The sequence below is a fragment of the Amblyraja radiata genome, chromosome 17 (genome assembly GCF_010909765.2).
Source record: "Amblyraja radiata isolate CabotCenter1 chromosome 17, sAmbRad1.1.pri, whole genome shotgun sequence".
Classification (NCBI taxonomy): Eukaryota; Metazoa; Chordata; class Chondrichthyes; order Rajiformes; family Rajidae; genus Amblyraja; species Amblyraja radiata.
This window is the reverse complement of record NC_045972.1, coordinates 13,520,714-13,541,067: the sequence shown is the minus strand read 5'-3', so window position 1 is coordinate 13,541,067 and position 20,354 is coordinate 13,520,714. Positions and strand designations below refer to the sequence as shown.

General features: G+C 41.0%; 1 protein-coding gene across 2 annotated transcripts in view; it reads right to left on the bottom strand.

Moving 5' to 3' along the window:
• LOC116982514 (c-Maf inducing protein) overlaps positions 1-20,354 on the bottom strand; it is a 235,880-nt gene that overhangs the window by 38,985 nt on the left and 176,541 nt on the right. For both annotated transcript variants that reach the window (XM_033035765.1, XM_033035764.1), the window contains exons 8-11: positions 18,050-18,153; positions 17,365-17,469; positions 12,855-13,259; positions 3,820-3,885 (exon numbers count right to left, since the gene is read on the bottom strand). In XM_033035765.1, coding sequence (XP_032891656.1) covers positions 3,820-3,885; positions 12,855-13,259; positions 17,365-17,469; positions 18,050-18,153 — 680 coding nt within the window. The remainder of the gene's footprint in view (positions 1-3,819; positions 3,886-12,854; positions 13,260-17,364; positions 17,470-18,049; positions 18,154-20,354) is intronic.

Genomic DNA, 20,354 nt, shown 5'->3' with positions numbered 1-20,354 from the left:
ATAAAAACCTGTTAGCAAAGTACATTTTGTTTTCTAATTATCAGTGGTTAACATTTCAAGCCTTTTTAAGTAAGTCAAGGGAAAACATTTGTGATATAATGACACGTCTTTACTGCGCCAAGTTTGATTTAGCGAATGTCTTAGTGAATTCACAAATGCTATTTGCAGCTTCCAGCTAAACAATATGTTTAAATAACAATAAGTAATCCATTGGCCCTTCTCTTTGTTTAACATTTTCCATTGAAATTAGCTGTGCTGACTGAATAAAATAGATGATTAAAATAGATGATAAGTTGGAGTGAAGGTGGCATAATTAAAGACACTGATCGGGGGGAGGGGTGGGGGGGGGGGAGCTGCAGAGATTATTCTATGTAAATAAGCTAAGCTTTTTCTCTAAAGATCCAGAGTCTTTGGAACTCTGATTCCGAAGTGCTGGGAGCACAAAAACGCTATCTTTAATCGGACTTTGACCCGCAGCAAATGTTATACCGATTATCCTGTATCAGTACACTGTGGCCGGCTTGATTGTAATCAGGTACAGCCCTTTTCAATGACAGGATAGCACGTAAACAAAGGCGTTTCACACGTGACAATAACAAACTAACCTGAACTGTGGACACCGAGCCTTTGAATGCTTTTAGGGGAAAAATTGATACAGATTCTTGATACGGTTACTGGGCTGAGGTGTGAATGCAGAGATGAGCTTCCAAATAACGCAGGCATGATCACATTGAACGAAGGGGTGGGTTCGATGAGCTGAGTGACAAAATCCTGCTCCTATTTCTTATGTCAATGTCATTTCATTTTGGAAAAGTGACTGCTTTTATATCATTCAGTAATTCACTCAATTCCAGTGTCTGATTTTGATTCAGCAGAAGACTGCAAACTCCAACTATAAAAACAGCTAAATAGTAAGTACATGATCAAAAGACATGCCCAATCAGGGTTCATTGTGGTGAGAGTTAGATTTAGCTCTTAGGGCTAAAGGAATCAAGGGATATGGGGCAAAATGCAGGAATGGGGTACTGATTTTAGATGATCAGCCATGATCATATTGAATGGCGGTGCTGACTCGAAGGGCTGAATGACCTACTCCTGCACCTATGTTTCTATGTTTCTCTAAATGACTTGCTTTTACTATGTTTTAAAAAAGTAAACATTTCTGAAACCAAAAAGGCCCCATAATGCCTATTTGACCCGTTCTGCTTCCTTGGTAACCTATGGAAATACTAAGCTTCGTTTAAACCTTGATTCACGGACATTCCATTCATTGGATATTTCATTGCTTTGTTGGACTTCTCCAAATATCCAACCTTACACTTTCATGAAATAAATTCAATTTTTCACCTTCCTGCCCAAAGGCTCTGTTAATTTGCTTGTTGTCTGTACCAAATGTTCACCCCATTATAGGAAATATATTGTCAAGCTGGAAAGGGTACAGAGAAGATTTAAGGGCCTGTCCCACTATACGAGTTTACCCAAGAGCTCTCCCGAGTTTAAAAAAAAAATCAAACTCGTGGTAAGTAGGTAGAATGTACGTAGCGGGTACGTCGGAGCTCGGGAGGTCTCTTAGCGGCTCGTAACGCCAACTGCAGTTACTCGGAAAACGCGGTAAGCTCGTGAAGTTTTATCAACATGTTGAAAAATGTCCACGAGAGCCCCGAGTACCTACGAGCGGCTATTACCGTAATTCTCCGAATTCGAATCAGGGGAAACTCGGGAGAACTCTTGAATTACCTCGGACAGTGGGACAGGCACTTTATGAGGATGTTGCTAATACTCGACGGTCTGTGCACAGAAGGATAAGGGGGTGGTGTTGTAGAGGTGTATAAAACCATGAGAGGAATAGATCGGGTAGATGCACAGTCTTTTGCCCAGAGTATGGGAAATCGAGGACCAGAGGACACAGGTTGAAGGTAAAGGGAAAATGATTTAATAAAAATCTGAAGGGTAACTTTTTCAAACAAAGGGTGGCGGGTGTATGGAACTAGCTGCCAGTGGAGGTAGTTGAGGCAGTTCCTATCGCAATGTTTAAGAAACAGTTAGAAAGGTACATGGATAGAACAGGTCTGGAGGGATATGGACCACACATAGGCAGGTGTAGCTGGGACATGTTGGCTGATGTGGGCGAGTTGGGTCGAAGGGCCTATTTTCACATTCTATGATTCTATGACTCTAAATGCACTACCCCAGTTGGCCCATCGCCAAACTCAGACCCTCTCTCACACCTCCCGCTGCTGAAAGACTCATCCATGCCTTCATCTCCTCCCGACTGGACTATTGCAACTCACTTCTCCTTGGCATCAGCTCCACCTACATCAACCGACTCCAACTGGTCCAGAACGCAGCCGCCCAACTCATCACCCACACCAAATCCTGGCATCACATCACTCCAGTCCTCAAACAACTTCACTGGCTTCCCATCTCCCACCGCATCACCTACAAAATCCTGATCCTCACCTACAAAGCCCTCCACCATCTGGCCCCCCCCCATATCTCACTGACCTCCTCTCCCCCTACCAACCCTCACGGTCCCTCAGATCCACATCAGCCGGTCTCCTCTCCATCCACAAGTCCAACCTCCGCAGTTTTGGGGACAGAGCCTTCTCCAGGGCAGATCCCAGGCTCTGGAACTCCCTCCCCCAACTGATCCGCTATTCCGTGTCCCTCACCATCTTCCAGTCCCGCCTCAAGATCCATCTCTTCACCTCTGCCTATCCTTAGCCCCACGTCCCCCTCCCTTTTCATCTGTGCATTAATTGCCTCATATTGTGTTTTGAATTGTATTCTGTCTTTACTTTGTGTACTAGTCATGTCTCCACTATTTATTTCATTCTCCTTACATGTTTTTCCTCTACCTGCTAAATTTTTGTAAGGTGTCCTTGAGACTCTTGAAAGGCACCCATAAATAAAATGTATTATTATTATTATTATCCCTTAATGGTTGTTTCCTTTTCACAAAATTCAACCGGTAAATTCAACAGGTAATCTATGATTCTTATCAATACATTTCACCACACAACAATCTTCCCTGCTGAATTTTGTACATTTGTTCACTTAGGTCATAATTAAAGTGGGACTCCGTGATGTTTGTTTTATCATAGCTTTCAGCTCTCCAGCGACGTTTATCACTTTAATCCTTAAAATTCCTAACTCTAACATCCAGGAAGTTTGAAGCACCTATTTTCTTCAGACTTCAAACTGAAGTTTAATTATTTTGTCATTGTGCTATTGAAATTATCTATTAACAGGACTATATTTTCAGTTTTAACGAATAATAACTACTAAAAAAAGACACCCACCAACTTAAGACCAACTTAAAATACATTTTTACATGCCAATTACATTCTATTGGAGATTATTATTTTATAACGCATAACTTTAAGAATGCAGAATTCAAAACTCCGACAAGAATGGATTTATCTGTGCTGTAATGGAGGTAACACAAGACAAAAATAGAAAGGTGAAAACAAGAGGGACAATGAGACACAACTGAATGTGTAGATATATTGTCACCAACAAGTTAGTTGCCATATGAAGCTGATGCATCGGTCTGATTTCATTTTAACAACCAAATTCAATCTAATTTTGTCAAGCAATTATAACCAAAATATAACCAAAACTAAAGTGACAAATTCTCACCTTAGGCATGAACTCTAAATTCTGCATGGTCTTGTCTCTTTTCAGATTTTATTACTCCTCACACTAATAAACTAGTAGCTTAGAGGCAACTCATCATACAATTCAAACTGTAATTGTTATGTCAAATGGAGTACATTAAACAGAGAAGAGAATAGTTTTCAGTTTGATTATACTTACTCTTTGGGAAAGGGAATGGGTTGAAGCAAGCTGGCAAGCGCAGGTCTCCAGTCATCATAATCTGACCTGTTGAACAGACAGATATCAGACTCTGCACCAATAGTGTTTGAATTTACATCAAATACAGAGTTTTTCTAAAAAGTGCACTAAATAATAATACTGTTCGCCATAACCTTACAAACAAATCAATTCTACAATGATCTATGCTATTCCAAATGAGGTTCCATACATTGTTTAAAAATATAAGATAAAAATACAAGAATACAAGAAATAAAAGACCACGAGACCCAGCAAGTCTTATCCACCATTCAAGTGATCTTTAGTTTGTAGTTTTAGTTTTGGAGGTACAGTGTAGAAACAGGCCCTTTATCCCACTGAGCCCATGACGACCAATGATTCACACTAGTTCCATCCTACACACTAGGGACAATTTACAGAAGCCAATTAACCTACAAAGTTGCACGTCTTTGGGATGTGGGAGGAAACCGGAGCACCTGGAGGAAATCCACGTGGTCACAGGGAGAACACACAAACTCCATACAGACAGCACACGTAGTCGCAATTGCAACCCAGTCGCTGATGCCGTAAGGCAACAACTTTTCTGCTGTGCACTGTGCCACCCTAACAATCCTTTCCAATGTCATTTCCCACCAGGTCCCCCTTACCTCGTCATTCCCTTACGCATCAGGGAATGGCAAGGAGCATTGTATTGAGTCAAACAGCACAAACACTGATCCTCTGACTTATTCAGTCCATATCAAGCTCTCGTTTTATACCAGCCTTATCAATTCAATTTTATTCTCCCCATAACTCCCTCCGCAGATACTTATTTATCTACAAACTTGGGGAAATTCACAGTGGCCTTTCAACCTGTTGGAAATAATCCAGAATATTTAGCTGTAAATTAACATTTAATTAAATTAAACTAAATTAAATGTAAATTAAATTAATTTGTCAGCAGTACAAATTTCCATCATTGAAAACCTGCAATTTATAAAAGTGAAAATAGAAAACCACTGAAACATTTGGTCTAAATGATCTCGTAATAATTCTTAACTGCATGGTGCTTTAAAACTGCATGAAGACATCTGCTCATCAAGAGAATATTCCATCAATTCTTCCAGTGATTGCATAATCATTTAATTTAAAACAAAACCTTGCCTACTACTGGCCATTGATGATTATTTTACACATGAGAATAAATTAATTTGCCACAGTTTTGCTCATTCACTTTGTTGATCAATATCTTTTATCATATTCAAAGCCTGCATCTGCACTGCTGACACTACCACCCATGTTGGTGTCATTAGTACACTGGGATACATAGCTTTTTATTCTCTTATCTAAATAATTTATAAACATGATGAGTCGCTGCGGCCAATTGCACCCTGGTGGGACACGGTTAGATACTTCCTGCCAATGTGACTATTTGTCCATTATCTCAGTCCCCTGCCATTCAGCTGATTTTCTAATGATGCCAATAATTTATCTTCAGCCCCATGTGGTTTAACGGTAGCTAATAAACTCTTAATAAGGAGCTACATCAAGTGCCTTTTGGAAGTCCATATATAAACAATATCCTAAGATCATCTTTTATTCACCCATTCCTAAACTTCAGTTCAACTAGATTTACAAAGCATGATCTTTTCTTCATAAATATGCTGGATTTCTCTGACCAGCTGAAATATTTCAATCTTCTGCAAGTTTATCCTAACTTATACTTGGGTAATTTCTGAACATCACATGTAGAAACATCGCAGAAGTAGATAGATTCTTGATAGGTAAGTGGTTGAAAGGTTACCATTAATAGATAGGAATGCAAAGCTGAGACTACAAGCAGATCAACCATTAATTTATTAAATGATAGAGCATGAGTGACGGACTAACTCGATTTTTCCTATACCTGATTAATTTGTATGAATAACAAAGTCATTTACTTTTTAATTGGTCCATGATGACATGGATTCCCCCTCTCATTTTTTTTTCAAATTTTCAAATGATATGAAATGCTGAATTTTACAAACTGAAAGAATAAAATCCCACCAGATTTAGTTGGGATGCATGTATTGTTTTTATATGTTTCCTCTGAAACCCTTGCGTGTGAAACTTGGACTCCATCATTGGAGCTAGAACATGCTTGAATTCCCTGCTCTCATGTCAGGTACACCTACATCGGAGCTATGGTCACAGTCAATTGTATGGAGGCTTCCAGTCATGTAGACTACATGGCCACTCATTAAGCATTAAACATCCATTATTTAAACTAGAGATGAGACAATACTTTTTGAGAAAGAGTTTTATTTAAATTACAGGGAGGTGGAAAAATGTCTTTCAATATCTTTTCGGCAGAAGTAGATAGATTCTTGATAGGTAAGTGGTTGAAAGGTTACCACTAATAGATAGGAATGCAAAGTTGAGACTACAAGCAGATCAGCCATTAATTTATTAAATGATAGAGCACGAGTGACGGACTAACTAGATTTTTCCTATACCTGATTAATTTGTATGAATAACAATGTCATTTACTTTTTAATTCATTTTAATATTTTTCAGTATTTCTTGGTATTTCAATGTGTTTGATTTTATTCTTTTTTTTTGCATTTTTTAAGTTAATCCAAACGTTTTTTGGTAGCCGCTCAATAACCTTTATTTGTAATCATTATTATTTTTAAATTTTATCCGTTGATCATAAGCGAGTCTCTGTTCTAGTTTTACTTCCTATCAGGGCATTTCGGGAACTGAGTGTTGTGGTGATTCACCCCGATATGCATTCGCTGCTAAGGCCTCCATTAAGCTCGCCAAATACCTCCTGTTGCACAGGTGGGTTGGCTTGTTTTCCCAGGTAAGCGTGGACAGGTAAGGACTGTGGGCAGAGAACCCATTTCAACTCAATCAGCCCATTATGTTCTTACTTTGTCTCTAATTTGTCATGAAGCAATATTACTATTCTTTGGATGTCTGGCAGGTTATCCCTTTCTGTACTCTAAATAAACAACCAAAACAATTGTATAATTGTAGAAGGCAGGAGAATGGGATTGAGAGTAGAAAGATAGATCAACCATGACGAGATGGCGAGTAGACTTGATGGGCCAAATTGTTTCTGAATTTATGAACCATTTTGATTTCTAAAGGCCCATCCTGATATTTTCCTAGATTTTTTCCTAAATTATCGATATTTTTGTGTTAATTTCGGTGTCCCTAGCAAGTTGCATTTCAAACTACTTTTATAACTTTTGTTCCATTTTGTCATCTTTTTTTATTCGGCAGACCAGAATCTGTGCTGCTTTTTACATTTGCATTTCACAACTTGTAATGTTCCTTTCATGATATCTTGATATGTTTTCAGTACTGTTGTTTTTCCAAACGTATAGTAATTGTGGGAAGGATGGTCATGCTTCTTTTTCCGTGAAATGTAGAAATCAAGCTATAGAATGTAACGCTTTAGACTGTAAAGCTGACATTTGGGAAGACAGTGATTGATAATTCAAGAGGAATTGCACTAATGGCACTGGGATCCAACACGAAATTTGATAGCTCGTTTGTTAATAAGACAGTGAGACAGGTCCATCAACAGACAATGGAAACACATATTACTTTGCTCTCGACATCCCCATTTCTGCTTAGCAGCCATGATCCAAGTTGTCATTTGCTTAAACATGGAATAGGCCGACTTGGAATCCTAACTGACAGCATACGCTGGTAATCTAGCTCTCCCTGTAGACATGCTAATGGATGAATTAAGCTCCCTGATGCCAATATTGGGACTTAAAAGGTTCAGAGTAAATGTACGCAGAGCACAATTAAGCACTTGTCTGTCAGAATCCTAATAAGTGGTGTTTAATGAGCACAAGCTCAAGACCTCACCTAATGCTGACATTTTTAGGAAATGGAGACTGTTGAAGCTTCCTGACGAATGACATTTTGCGTGTGTTCCGATTACATGTCCTTTGGCTGCACTGTGAATATTTGGTGACTCGAAGTGCCCATTCCGGAAGTGAAAATAGAAGCCCTCTATCCCTATCTCCATTAAAGGTTAGGAGTGGAGATCGAATGGGCGGAGGGGGGAGGGAAAGGGGGGAGACTACAATAGCATTGAAAAAAGTGCACCCGGATGTCAATGTGCAATTGATCGATGCACGAGTGGATCAATCGGAGTGTGGAATGCGGGAATGAGTTTATCACCAAAGTGCGTTGCCAAGGGAGCCATTTTATTCCAGTCAGCCACCACCAACTGACGCCATGCCGCAAGCCTTAAAGAGATATTATCCTGCCTCTGGTCCTATGGGTCCCAGTAATTTCACACGTCTTTAATGCCTTCAATGCAGGCCGAGGATAAACCTTTCCCGACCATTTCAGCAATTCGCCATTCCGTTGTCCCTTTTCTCTTGCATAAAGCCCACAGCTCCACTCAAGTGGCTGCCGAGCAGCAAGAGGACGAAGACTGTGTCGTCTGGTGCCTTGAGCTGACCCGCAGCCACCAATCCGGCTGCTGGCAATTCTTACAAGGCAGGGGTTGGATCTGCAAATGGGTGGCGGTGGGGTGCAGCACGGGGTATTAGGACACCAGCCACCTGGAGTACGTTCGCAGGGACTGGGGAGCCTGTTGATGAAGGATGTCGGACAGAGAGAGGATGCAATGCTGAATGCATTGGATGAAAGTGTGCATGAAATACCAAACACCATCATGCCTCCCACCACCATACCAAACACTGCACTGCAAGCACCTTTGATGTCCATCTTCCCCCACACAAACCTGGCAGCCAGCTCCATTTTGTGACTTGCAGATGCTGAAATTACATAGAACCTGATGTCTGAGTGCAGCAGTAGAAAGGTTGCACCAGTGCAAGTCCCGATTGTTGGTATCATGGTTCCGGGCACCACAGTTCAAGGGGGCTTTGAGAATGACACAGCACTACAGCAATAACTGCCAGTATTGCAAGCAATGTCCACATCATATCAACAAATCTAGCATAGTGGCCGAAATGTCCACTAATGGAGAAATGGAGCTGGCAATGCTGCCTTTGCAGCCGCACTTTGTGTGGTTCTGACATGGCACTGTGGCTGTAGTCGTGGCTGCAGAATAGGCCAGAGCGCAGCCGCCACTTGACTGATGAACCACAGTCTCCATAACCATTCTTTCCCGTTCATGTATGTGAATAATTGCTGTCTGAGAACTTACTGAGGTTGTTTCCTTCTGCAGAAACCACCTGTTCTTTCTCCTTCCCATCCTTCCTTCAGCAGAGAGTTCAACACTGCTCACCTCCCCTCCCCTCCTTTCTACCACATCATCGGCCAACAATACCGACACCAAAGTGCTGGCTTAGAGTTATACAGCGTGGAAACAGGCCCTTCAGCCTAACTTGCCCACATCGGCCAACATGTCCCATCTATACTAGTCCCACCTGCCTGCATTTGGCCCATATCCCTCTAAACCTGTCCTATCCATGTACCGGACTAAATGTTTCTTAAACATTGTGATAGTACCTGCCTCAGCTATCTCCTTCGGCAGCTCGCTCCATATACCTATCACCCTTTGTGTGAAAAAATGACCCCTCAGGTTCATATTAAATCTTTCCCCCCTCACCTTAAACCTATGTTCTATGGATCTCGATTCCCCTATTCTAGGCAAAAGATCCTGTGCGTTTACCCGATCCATTCCTCTCATGATTTTGTACACTTCCAAAAGATCACCGCTCATCCGCCTGCTTTCCAAAGAATAGAGTCCTAGCCCCCTAGGTTCCTGGCAACATTTTGAATATCTTTTCTGCACCCTTTCCAGCTTGACATCTTTCCTATAACATGGTGCCCAAGACTGAACACAATACTCTAAATACGTCTGACAGTAAATAGCTCTTTGTGTCTGTGTTTAGTTTATGCAGCAGTGCCTGGTCCCCAACTGTCTTGGACCTCAATGCCCATTGCGCTGTCAACAATGTGTGATAACTAATGTGTAACGGCCACAACACTTCAAAAGAATTCATGCACTGGCAACTTCCAATCTGCAGCATTGGAAAGAACACGTCATCTTTGATCTGAAAGTCGAAGGAGAAGATAGTGGCAAGGTTCAAGTTGAGTTTGCATGTTCAGTCTTAGCCACGGTACTCCCAGAAGAATTTAGAGCATGATCCTCGATTATTCAGGTCAAGAAAGAACTCTATCCCAAATTAACCATCAATTAACTTTGAATAGTGCTGGTAGACACTAAATGCTGGAGTAACTCAGCGGGACAGGCAGCATCTGTGGAGAGAATGAATGGGTGACGTCTCGGGTCGAGACCCTTCTTCAGACAGAGTCAGGAGAGAGGGAGACACAGAGATATGGAAGGGTAAGATGTGAAAACGAGAGAACAGTGGGGCGAAGGTCAAGGAAAATGTAGAATTGATCAGTGTTAGCTAGGGGAAGGTGATAATGAGATCAAATCAGGATAGTCAGACTAGTCTGAGAACTAGGATAGGGGAGGAATGGAGAGAGAGAGAGGAAAAACAAGGGTTACTTGAAGTTAGAGAAGTCAATGTTCATAACGCTGGGGTATAAGCCGCCCATGCAAAATATGAGGTGCTGTTCCTCCAATTTGCGTTGGGCCTCACTCTGACAATGGAAGAGGCCCAGGACAGAAAGGTCAGTGTGGGAATGGGAGGGGGAGATGGGAGTCTGCCTGCAGCTAATGACCAGCTTTCTTAAGGAATGAATGATATTGAGTATACATTGGGCTTGTCGCAGTTTAATTTGGTGGATCGGTGTCATTTCATGTGCATGCTTCCTGCGTGTGTGCGCACTGACTGCACTACTCCACTACCTAATCTAAGTAGCAGCCGGGGCCTCTCTACAGTGTTCCCTCACTTCACAAGTAAAATGGGAAGCAAATTGGCACCTGTGGAGCCAAAAACCTCTACTTTGTGGCTAAGCTAACATGTTAAAAGATGTCAAATCCATTAACTATTGGCCAGGAATTTGAGGGTGAAATGTAAGATAAGCACAATTCTCTGCCCAAAGTAAAATTGTATTTAAACTGCAGTGGTTTTAGAGAACAGTGCCAGTGTTTAAACCATTGGAATTAAGCCATCTAATCCTGCCAGACTGTAAGAAATTTCTAGTGATTTGGTTTCATTGTTAAGTGGCCATTATATTTTAACTCTCTCTTCAACTACGTCTGCAGATCAAAATAACGGTAAACCGCATATCCTGATTAACATAGAAGCTTAGTGTTAACGGCTCAAGATGCATTCAGAAATATGTCACATGTATATGTATCTTGGTTTTGACCAAGGAAACCAACATTTCTGTCATATTGTTAGATCATCTGAAGATCCTTTGGGTTATTAACAAGCTTATGTCGGTTGCAGAAGGTAGAACTATAATTCCAATGACTCCTGCTTTTAGATATTGCCCAGCGTATGTTTGACTATTTTATCAGTTTTCCTGCTGTAATTAACTTCCGAGTAAGATTACATTCGACTATAAGGTTTGAATAATATTATAAATAACAACTTGGTGCTTTGTAAACAAATGCAATAAATAGAAATCGATTTACTAATCTAGACATCCATCCAAATATATTCTTCTTTTAAATCTATTTTTAGTTTAGTTTAGTTCAGAGATACATCACGGAAACAGGCCCTTCGGCCCACCGAATCCGCGCCGACCAGCGATCCCCGCACACTAACACTATCCCTACACACTTGGGACAATCTTTACATTTATACCAATCCAATTAACCGACAAACCTGTTCATTTTTGGAGTGTGGGGGGGAAACTGAAGATCTCGGAGAAAACCCAGGCGGTCACGGGGAGAACGTACAAACTACGTAAAGACAGCACCGGCAGCCAGACCCGAACCCAGGTCTCTGTAAGGCAGCAACTCTATCGCTGCGCCACCATGCTGCCCTCATCTATTATAGATCTTTAGGATTACTTCTCCTTAGTGGGAGTCTACTCTGCATCAAAATGAACACAGTATGTGAGCTGTTGACCATTTGATGCATATGTTAGTCACCGATTAATTGTGGCTCTGTGCTCTGCTTCCTAAATTTTGATCCAATTGAAGTTAATGGACTGCATTCGGGAAAAGGCGTTAAAAATATAATCACAAATATACTGCACATGTGACACATGCAACTGTGAATTTGCCCCTGTTAGGTGGAAGTTGCACACTTTTCTCCTGGACATTAGTCAAATCTTTGTGGAAATTAGTGCCCAGCTGCATTTCTTAGCATCACAATTTCCTGTGGCTACCTACATTAGGGCTTTCTGGTGGAAACATCTATCAGCCATCCACATCAGCCATCAGCATGATATAGTCCATGGAGGCAAGGATTACTAGGGAAGGATTACTGTCTCTGTGCTTTTAGCCTGGTAAAGAATGCTTGAGACCTTCAGTCATTTGGACACCATGGAATGACCACTTAACTAAACATCCTTAGATGCCTAATAACTGCATTCCATGTAATGAGGTGGGGACACTCCATCTATCTGAATGTAATGACAAAAATAAAAATGTGACCACTGCCCAGTCCATCACCGGCTTTGACCTCCCCACCATCGAAGGGATCTATCTAAGTTGCTGCCTCAAAAAGGCAGCCAACATCATCAGAGACCCACACCATCCTGGCCACACACATTTCACCATTGCCATCGGGAAGAAGGCACAGAGCCTGAAAACTGTAACGTCCAGGTTCAGGAATAGCTTCCTCCCTACAGCCATCAGGCTATTAAACACGACCACAAATAAGCTCTGAACTATCATTATTATTGCACTATATTTGTTATTTATTGAGTATGTGTGCACGTGTATATATACACACTGAACCTTTTTTCTTCTCCCGTTATGTACTATGTTTACATATTCTATTCTGCTGTAGCAAGCAAGAATTTCATTGTCCTCAAATAGAACTCGAATAGAAGATGGCTTTTGTTGCAATTTTACTTTTCTTTGATAAAGGAGAATTGACCTCCATAGGTTTATTACTTTCCCCTTTGTTAATGTTATTCAATGGAACAAGTAAAAATGTGTTTTTTTTTGGAGTGCATGTACTTACAGCATTTTGAGGATTTCCACATAGCAGCCCAGGACTCTCTCAGCCTGCGAGCTCAGTTCGATGACCATCGTGCTACAGGTGGGGCTGACCAGCAAACAGTCAATGAGGCTGGGCTCACTGTCGCTGCTGCTGCTGCTGCTGCTGCTGTTAGTGCAGGTACTGGTGCTGGTGGTACTACTGCTGGTGCTTCCTTTCAGTTTCTGATTCACCATGTTGCTCCTCCCCAGTTCCACATGGATCTCGGTTGAGTTCACGATGATGGTTTTCATCCTGGCGTCGGAGTTGACCTCCTGCGACACAAGGTCAGGACTGCTGTGTAAGTGTCGGAGGGGCATGTTCGGCTTCCGATCACACTGCTGCTGACAGCCATTGCGAATTTCCTTCAGGCTGGGGGAATTGTCACGACTGTGGAGGAGCACAGATAATTGGATGGTCTGTTAAACGGCACGTTGTTGAAAATCAAATGAGTTGATTGAGTGTAACTTATTGTCACGTAGGTACAGTGAAAAGCTTTTGTTGCGTGCTAACCGGTCAGCAGAAAGACAAATAAATGATTACAATCTACAGAGTACAGATGCATGATAAAGGGAATAATGGGAATAACGTTAAGTACAAGATAAAGTCCAGTAAATTCCAATCAAAGATAGTCCGAGAGTCTCCAATGAAGTAGATAGTAGCTCAGGATTGCTCTCGTTATGGTTGGATAGTTCAGTTGCCTGATAACAGCTGGGAAAAACCTGTCCCTGAAACTGGAGGTGAGCGTTTTCACACTTCTATACCTCTTGCCTGATGTGAGAGGGGAGAAGAGGGAGTTGCCAGGGTGTGACCAGTCCTTGATTATACTAGCAGCCTTTGACTCTGACATCGGGAGGGGAATGGGGAGTGCAGCGGAGAGATACGTTTTTTTGCCTTCCATCACAGCGAGGAGGAGATGCGCTGTGATGGATGTCTGGGTAAATTGTGTTGCGTCTTGGGTCTTGTTTTCTTGTGTGTATGACTGCAGAAACAACATTTCATTTGAGCCTCTATGAGGTTCAAGTGACAAATAAATTGTATTGTGTATTGTGTGAGATGTAAATGGAGTAAATGGAAGGGAGGTTGGTTTGTGTGATGGATGTGAAATGTATGCATAGCTATGTGTCTATGCAAAACACACAATGTCGGAGGAAGTCAGCGGGTCAGACAATGTCCAGGATGAAAATGAACAGGTGATGTATGGCGACGGGACCTTTCTACTGAAGGACACAAAACATCACCAGTCCATTCTCTCCCTAGATGCTGCTTGACCTGTTGAGTTCATCCAACAAGATTGCTCAAGGTTCCAGTATCTACAGTCTCTAGTGTATTCAGCTATTCATCCATGCCTTCTCTACAAAACAATGGCTATTAAATCTATGCTGTGGCACATTCAGTTACAGCAGGGCAAGGACAGATTTTTTTTGTTCCTGTTTTATAGAAACATAGAAAATAGGTGCAGGAGGAGGCCATTCGGCCCTTCGAGCCAGCACCGCCATTCATTGTGATCATAGATGATCGTCCCCAATCAATAACCCGTGTCTGCCTTCTCCCCATATCCCTTGATTTCACTAGCCCCTAGAGCTCTATCTAACTCTCTCTTAAATTCATCCAGTGATTTGGCCTCCACTGCCCTCTGTGGTAGGGAATTCCACAAATTCACAACTCTCTGGGTGAAAATGTTTTTTCTCACCTCAGTCTTAAATGGCCTCCCCTTAATTCTAAGACTGTGGCCCCTGGTTCTGGACTCGCCCAACATTGGGAACATTTTTCCTGCATCTAGCTTGTCCAGTCCTTTTATAATTTTATATGTTTCTATAAGATCCCCCTCATCCTTCTAAACTCCAGTGAATACAAGCCTAGTCTTTTCAATCTTTCCTCATATGACAATCCCGCCATCCCAGGGATCAATCTCGTGAACCTACAATCACAAGGATGTCCTTCCTCAAATTAGGAGACCAAAACTGTACACAATACTCCAGATGTGGTGTTACCAGAGCCCTATGCAACTGCAGAAGAATCTCTTTGGCTCCCGTACTGAAATCCTCTTGTTATGAAGGCCAACATTCCATTAGCTTTCTTCACTGCCTGCTGTACCTGCACGCCAACTTTCAGTGACTGGTGTACAAGGGCACCCAGGTCTCACCTAACCTAACCCCATTGAGATAATAATTTGCCCCCTTGTTTTTGCCGACAAAGTGGATAACCTCACATTTATCTATATTATACCGCATCTGCCACGCATCTGCCCACTAACTCAACCTGTCCAGGTCACCCTGCAACCTCCTAACATCCTCTTCACAGTTAACACTGCCACCCAGCTTTGTATCATCTGCAATGTTAGGTAGTTTTTAAGTAATAACTGATAATGTCATAATTTCTCTATATCCTTCCTACATTATTACATGCATCTTATTACTTTACAGATGGATCATATCTTATGGGTAGGAATGCTCCAGGCTTTGAGAACAGAAGTGCAGGTGGGATTTGTCCGCTGTTAATACAGCCATCAGCATGAGGGATTTCCTAAATTGTCTCGTGATTCTGTGCTGTAGCTTTGGATGTTCCATGTACTATGCATAAGGATGCTTAGAACTTGCACAGATCCTCCAACGGGTGGAATGCTTGAGTTTCTGACCCCTTCTGAATGCAAAAGGGTTTTTCTGTTTCTCATTGGATCGGTTATTCCAATCTTTACCCAACGAGATAATAGAAGAAAAATACTGGAAATACTCAGCAGGTTAGGCAAAATCTGCCGAGAACAAAACGGGGTGAATGGACTGGATCCAATTCCTCACTTGGTCTTGAAAATGGCACCAAAACCGGGCTACTCTTGTACACTGTCTCAGTGTGCTGTTCCTATACACTTATACTTAATCTAAGATTGTGCCTGTGTATAGTAATAATTCACTGAACTCTATGCAAAAAAGATCATCGCTGTACCTCGATACACGTGACAAAGAAGTGCCATTGAACTCTGAATTACCTACAGTTCTGTCCAAGCTTACAGCTGAGCCCTCCGCACTCCAGGCTGTATTTACAGTGTCTCTGGACAACTATAGCCCCTCTGTTGGTGCAGCGAGAAGGGTTTATCTTACAATACCCCGATAGCTTATGACATTCAGCTAAACTGGGGGCAAAATTTTGCCAGCTGTAAAAGCCGTCACTGATTTTGACATTCTCTTAAAATGAAAGTAAAAATTTTAAAATAATTTAAAAAAAACCCTTAAAATAATTAATTACCAATACTTTAAAACTTTACATAATCAGAAATATTAAGCTAAACCAGATTTCCCTTTGTCTCCAAAAATCTGAAGTTGGCTCCTGCCCCAGCCCTCAAGGAGAAAACATGTGCCTGTCCCAATGTAACACTATGAGTCTCAATGACACCAGGGTCTGTTGCTAGATTCCATCGTCTGCCTAGCGACAGTGAATGCCAGCAGACCTATCAAAACCTCCACCAGGTCATAGAGCGATACAGTGTGGAAACAGGTCCTTGGCCCAACTTGCGCACACCGCCCAATATGTCCCAGCTGCACTAGTCCCACTTGCCTGCATTTAATCCATATCCCTCCAAACCTGTCCTATCCATGTACCTGTCTAACTACTTCTTACACATTGGGATAGTCTCAGCCTCAACTACCTCCTCTGGAAGCTTGATCCATACATCCACTACCCTTTGTGTGAAAAGGTTACCCCTCAGATTTCTATTAAATCTTACCCCCTTCACCTTAAACCTATATCCTCTGGTCCACAATTCACCTACTCTGGGCAAGAGACTCTGTGAATCTACCCGATCTGTTCCACTCATGGTATTATACACCTCTATAAGATCACCCCTCATCCTCCTGCATTCCAGGAAATAGAGTTCCCGCCTACTCAACCTCTCCCTGTAGCTCAGACCCTCTGGTCCTGACAACATCTTCGTAAATCTTCCCTACCTTTGCCAGCAGTCAACATTTCAATAGCCTTTCATCTCTCCACAGACACCGCCTGACCAGCTGAATATTTCCAGTAGTTATTTAATTTCAGATTCCTAGCTTCTGAAGTATTTTATTTCAGCACCATTCGATGCAAGTGTCCAATTTTTACTCTCTAAACCTTAGTTCTGAAGAGTGTTTATGATACTTTAAAAGCCAACCTTCATGAAAAAACATCTGTAAATGATTGCTTGATTTTTGGAAGCAGAACCATGAATTTAAATCATAAATATGTTATTCAAATTTAAGGATTTTTTTTTAAAGATCGTGAGGATTTCACTGTTTTGGAATGTTTGCAACACAAATCAATGCAAATTTGTCATGAATACATTGCCCCATCATAAAAAATCTTTCACCAAACACATTTATTAGATATTCATGCTTAGCATTAACATTACATTTGAGAAGAAGGTGACAAGAAGACATTTCAAAGCCTAATCATTTTGATGAATCATAATTCTGTCAACTCATTTTTCTTTCAGGATGTGAAGAAAGCATAAGATCTTTACACAAACCTGTTTATAAATTCTTCATAACAAGAATAAATGGCAGCTAAGCAGACAGCTACAAGGTTCGGAAGGACCCTTGGATGGGGACACTGACCAGTTGGACCATGCATACTGTAACATAAAATAAGAGAAAAAATGATCGCTAAAAGTAGTTATGTGCTAATAGTATAACTAAACAATGTGGACATATTACTCAAAATTTGTGCAATTTAAATCTCATTAAAATATTGCTTTAAAAATGCTATTTGAAACTCAATGATGTATTAATTCGGCAAAATGAACCATTTTTCTCCCAATCTCCAATGGTTATGAATTTTATTTTAACTTTAAACTTTACTTTTAGACTTTCGAGGTACAGCGCAGAAACAGGCCCTTCGGCCCACCGAGTCCACGCCGACCAGCAATCACCCCGTACACTAACACGATCTTTCGCACGACGGTCAATTTACAATTTTACTGAAGCCAATAACTTACCAGCCTGTATGTACATCTTTGGAGTGTGGGGAGGAAACCAGAGCACCCGCAGAATGTACAAACAGACCGCACCCATGGTCAGGATCGAACCCGGGTCTCTGGCACTGTATGGCAGCAGCTCTGCTACTACACCACTGTGCCGCCCAAGTTCTTCCAAATACTTGGGTCATAATGGCATTTCAAAAGTTAATCAACAAGAACGCAAGGTTCTACATACCTGTGAATGAATTTTTTTACCACTTCCATTCCAGCATTCAACTCATTCAAAGCAAGAATATATTCCTGAGTGAAAAGTCTCAATCGAGGACACTTGCCAAAATCCTGAGAAAAAGAAGATAAAGTATTGTTTCATCTGCCAGCATCTACTGCCCTCGAGCCATCTTTTACAGTGGTCCAAACTCCACCAAGCATCACCACAATATCAGTTTGGCAGAGTTCACTGATTCTCATGAATCTCATGGTGTTAAATCAAAAAATGATGATTTAACCTTAAAGTTCTTGCATGAGTAATTGTCCTCATAAAGTTACCACAGCAGAAATTTGGCAGCTCTTTTAAAATGTATTCTTTGACTGACTGGATCATATGACCATAAGGTATAGGAGCAGAATTAAGGCCATTCGGCCCATCGAGTCTACTCCGCCATTTGATCATGGCTGATTTATTTTTCCCTCTTAATCCCATTCTCCTGCCTTCTCCCCATAATCTTTGACACCCTTACGAATCAATAACCTATCAAACCCCAATCTAAAAATACCCAACGGCTTGACCTCCACAGCCATCTGTGGCCATGAATTCCACAGATTCACCACCCCTCTGGCTAATAAAATCTCCATTCTAAGATCACTCCGTGACAATGGTAGGACCAATCATTGAAATCGGTATTCAAAGCATACGTATTTCCATTAAGATGATAGATGCTATGATGTAGCAACCTATCAGAAAGTTACTGAAAAATGAGCAAAAAATATTAATGCCAGAGGTCATTTCAATTTAAGAACTTATTTTTTTCTTTTTCTTTTTCACATTTTGTTAAATGTCCATCCCAGTGGAATTCAACATATATTAACCAGTATGAACTGAGAGAACTAACATAAAAAAAAACATGCCAAATAACTAATGGGAAATCAGTTGCATTCATTATAAAAATATTTGCAGTAAAATTAAGCCAAATCCGTCCCCAGTTTGTTAATATTTAATCATTATATCTCTAATCATTCTTAAGTTCGTAGATTACAATGTCTAGTGATCATTAATCAAATCAGTGTGCCAAATGGAGGACTGACAAAGTTAACTATTAAAGATTACAACTACCTTGCCAGAAGAACAGATTTAATTTCTACTATTGAGTCCTGAAATTTTGAGTTAATTCATTCAAATCATTGAAAAAATGCAGAAAATTAATGAGGAATAATGAGACAAAAGCATTGCAATTTTGCAGCTCTTTCTTATGTTACTTTCTACATATTTTTCCTCTGCCAACATTTTGGAGTAAACATGATTAGACCGAGCATTTGGCTATGTACCAACCCAGGATGCTGTTTACTGTTGCTAGGTAAGAAATCTAACTGTTTGAATTGAGCAACAACATACACACCATAACTCACAGGATATATCTGCAGAACAAAAAAAGAGATGAACGCAGCTGAGAAAATAAACTCTTAATAAGGGAACGATGGCGATGTGTTATGTTACTGGACAAGTGTTTCAGAGGCCTGGATTAATGATCTGGAAATAGAAGTTCAAATCCCGCAACAGCTGGGTAATTCAAACTCCATTAATTAAGTAATTTGTAATAAAAACTTGGCATTAGCAAGGATGATTATTAAACCACTGCACCGTTTCATAGCTCATCTAGTTTTCTAATGTACTTATGGGAATAAATTCTGCTATCTTTTCAGCCAAGAGATTTGGGTATTTTTAAAGTGGAGGTTGATGGGTTCTTGATTAGTTAAGAGTGTCAAAGGTTATGGGGAGATGACAGGAGCGTGGGGTTTAGTGGGAAAAACAGAGCAGCTATGAACAAATGGCAGGGTCGACTAGATGGGAAAAATTGCCTCATTCTGATCCTGCGGTCTTGTGGATTACTAAAGACTAACCGTAATCATAGAATAGTACCTTTCAGCTAACATCCCAGACTCCTGCATCTTAATCCTGAAGTTTTAGTCACCTTCAACAGAGCAGGTCCAGCACTGGTTACAGTGCCCTCCATAATGTTTGTGACAAAGACCCATCATTTATTTATTTGCCTCTGTACTCCACAATTTGAGATTTGCAATAGAAAAAAAATCACATGTGGTTGAAGTGCACATTGTCACATTTTAATAAAGGCCATTTTTATACATTTTGATTTCACCATGTAGAAATTATAGCAGTGTTTATACATAGTCCCCCCATTTCAGGGCACCATAATGTTTGGGACACAGCAATGTCATGTAAATGAAAGTAGTCATGTTTAGTATTTTTGTTGCATATCCTTTGCATGCAATGACTGCTTGAAGTCTGCGATTCATGGACATCACCA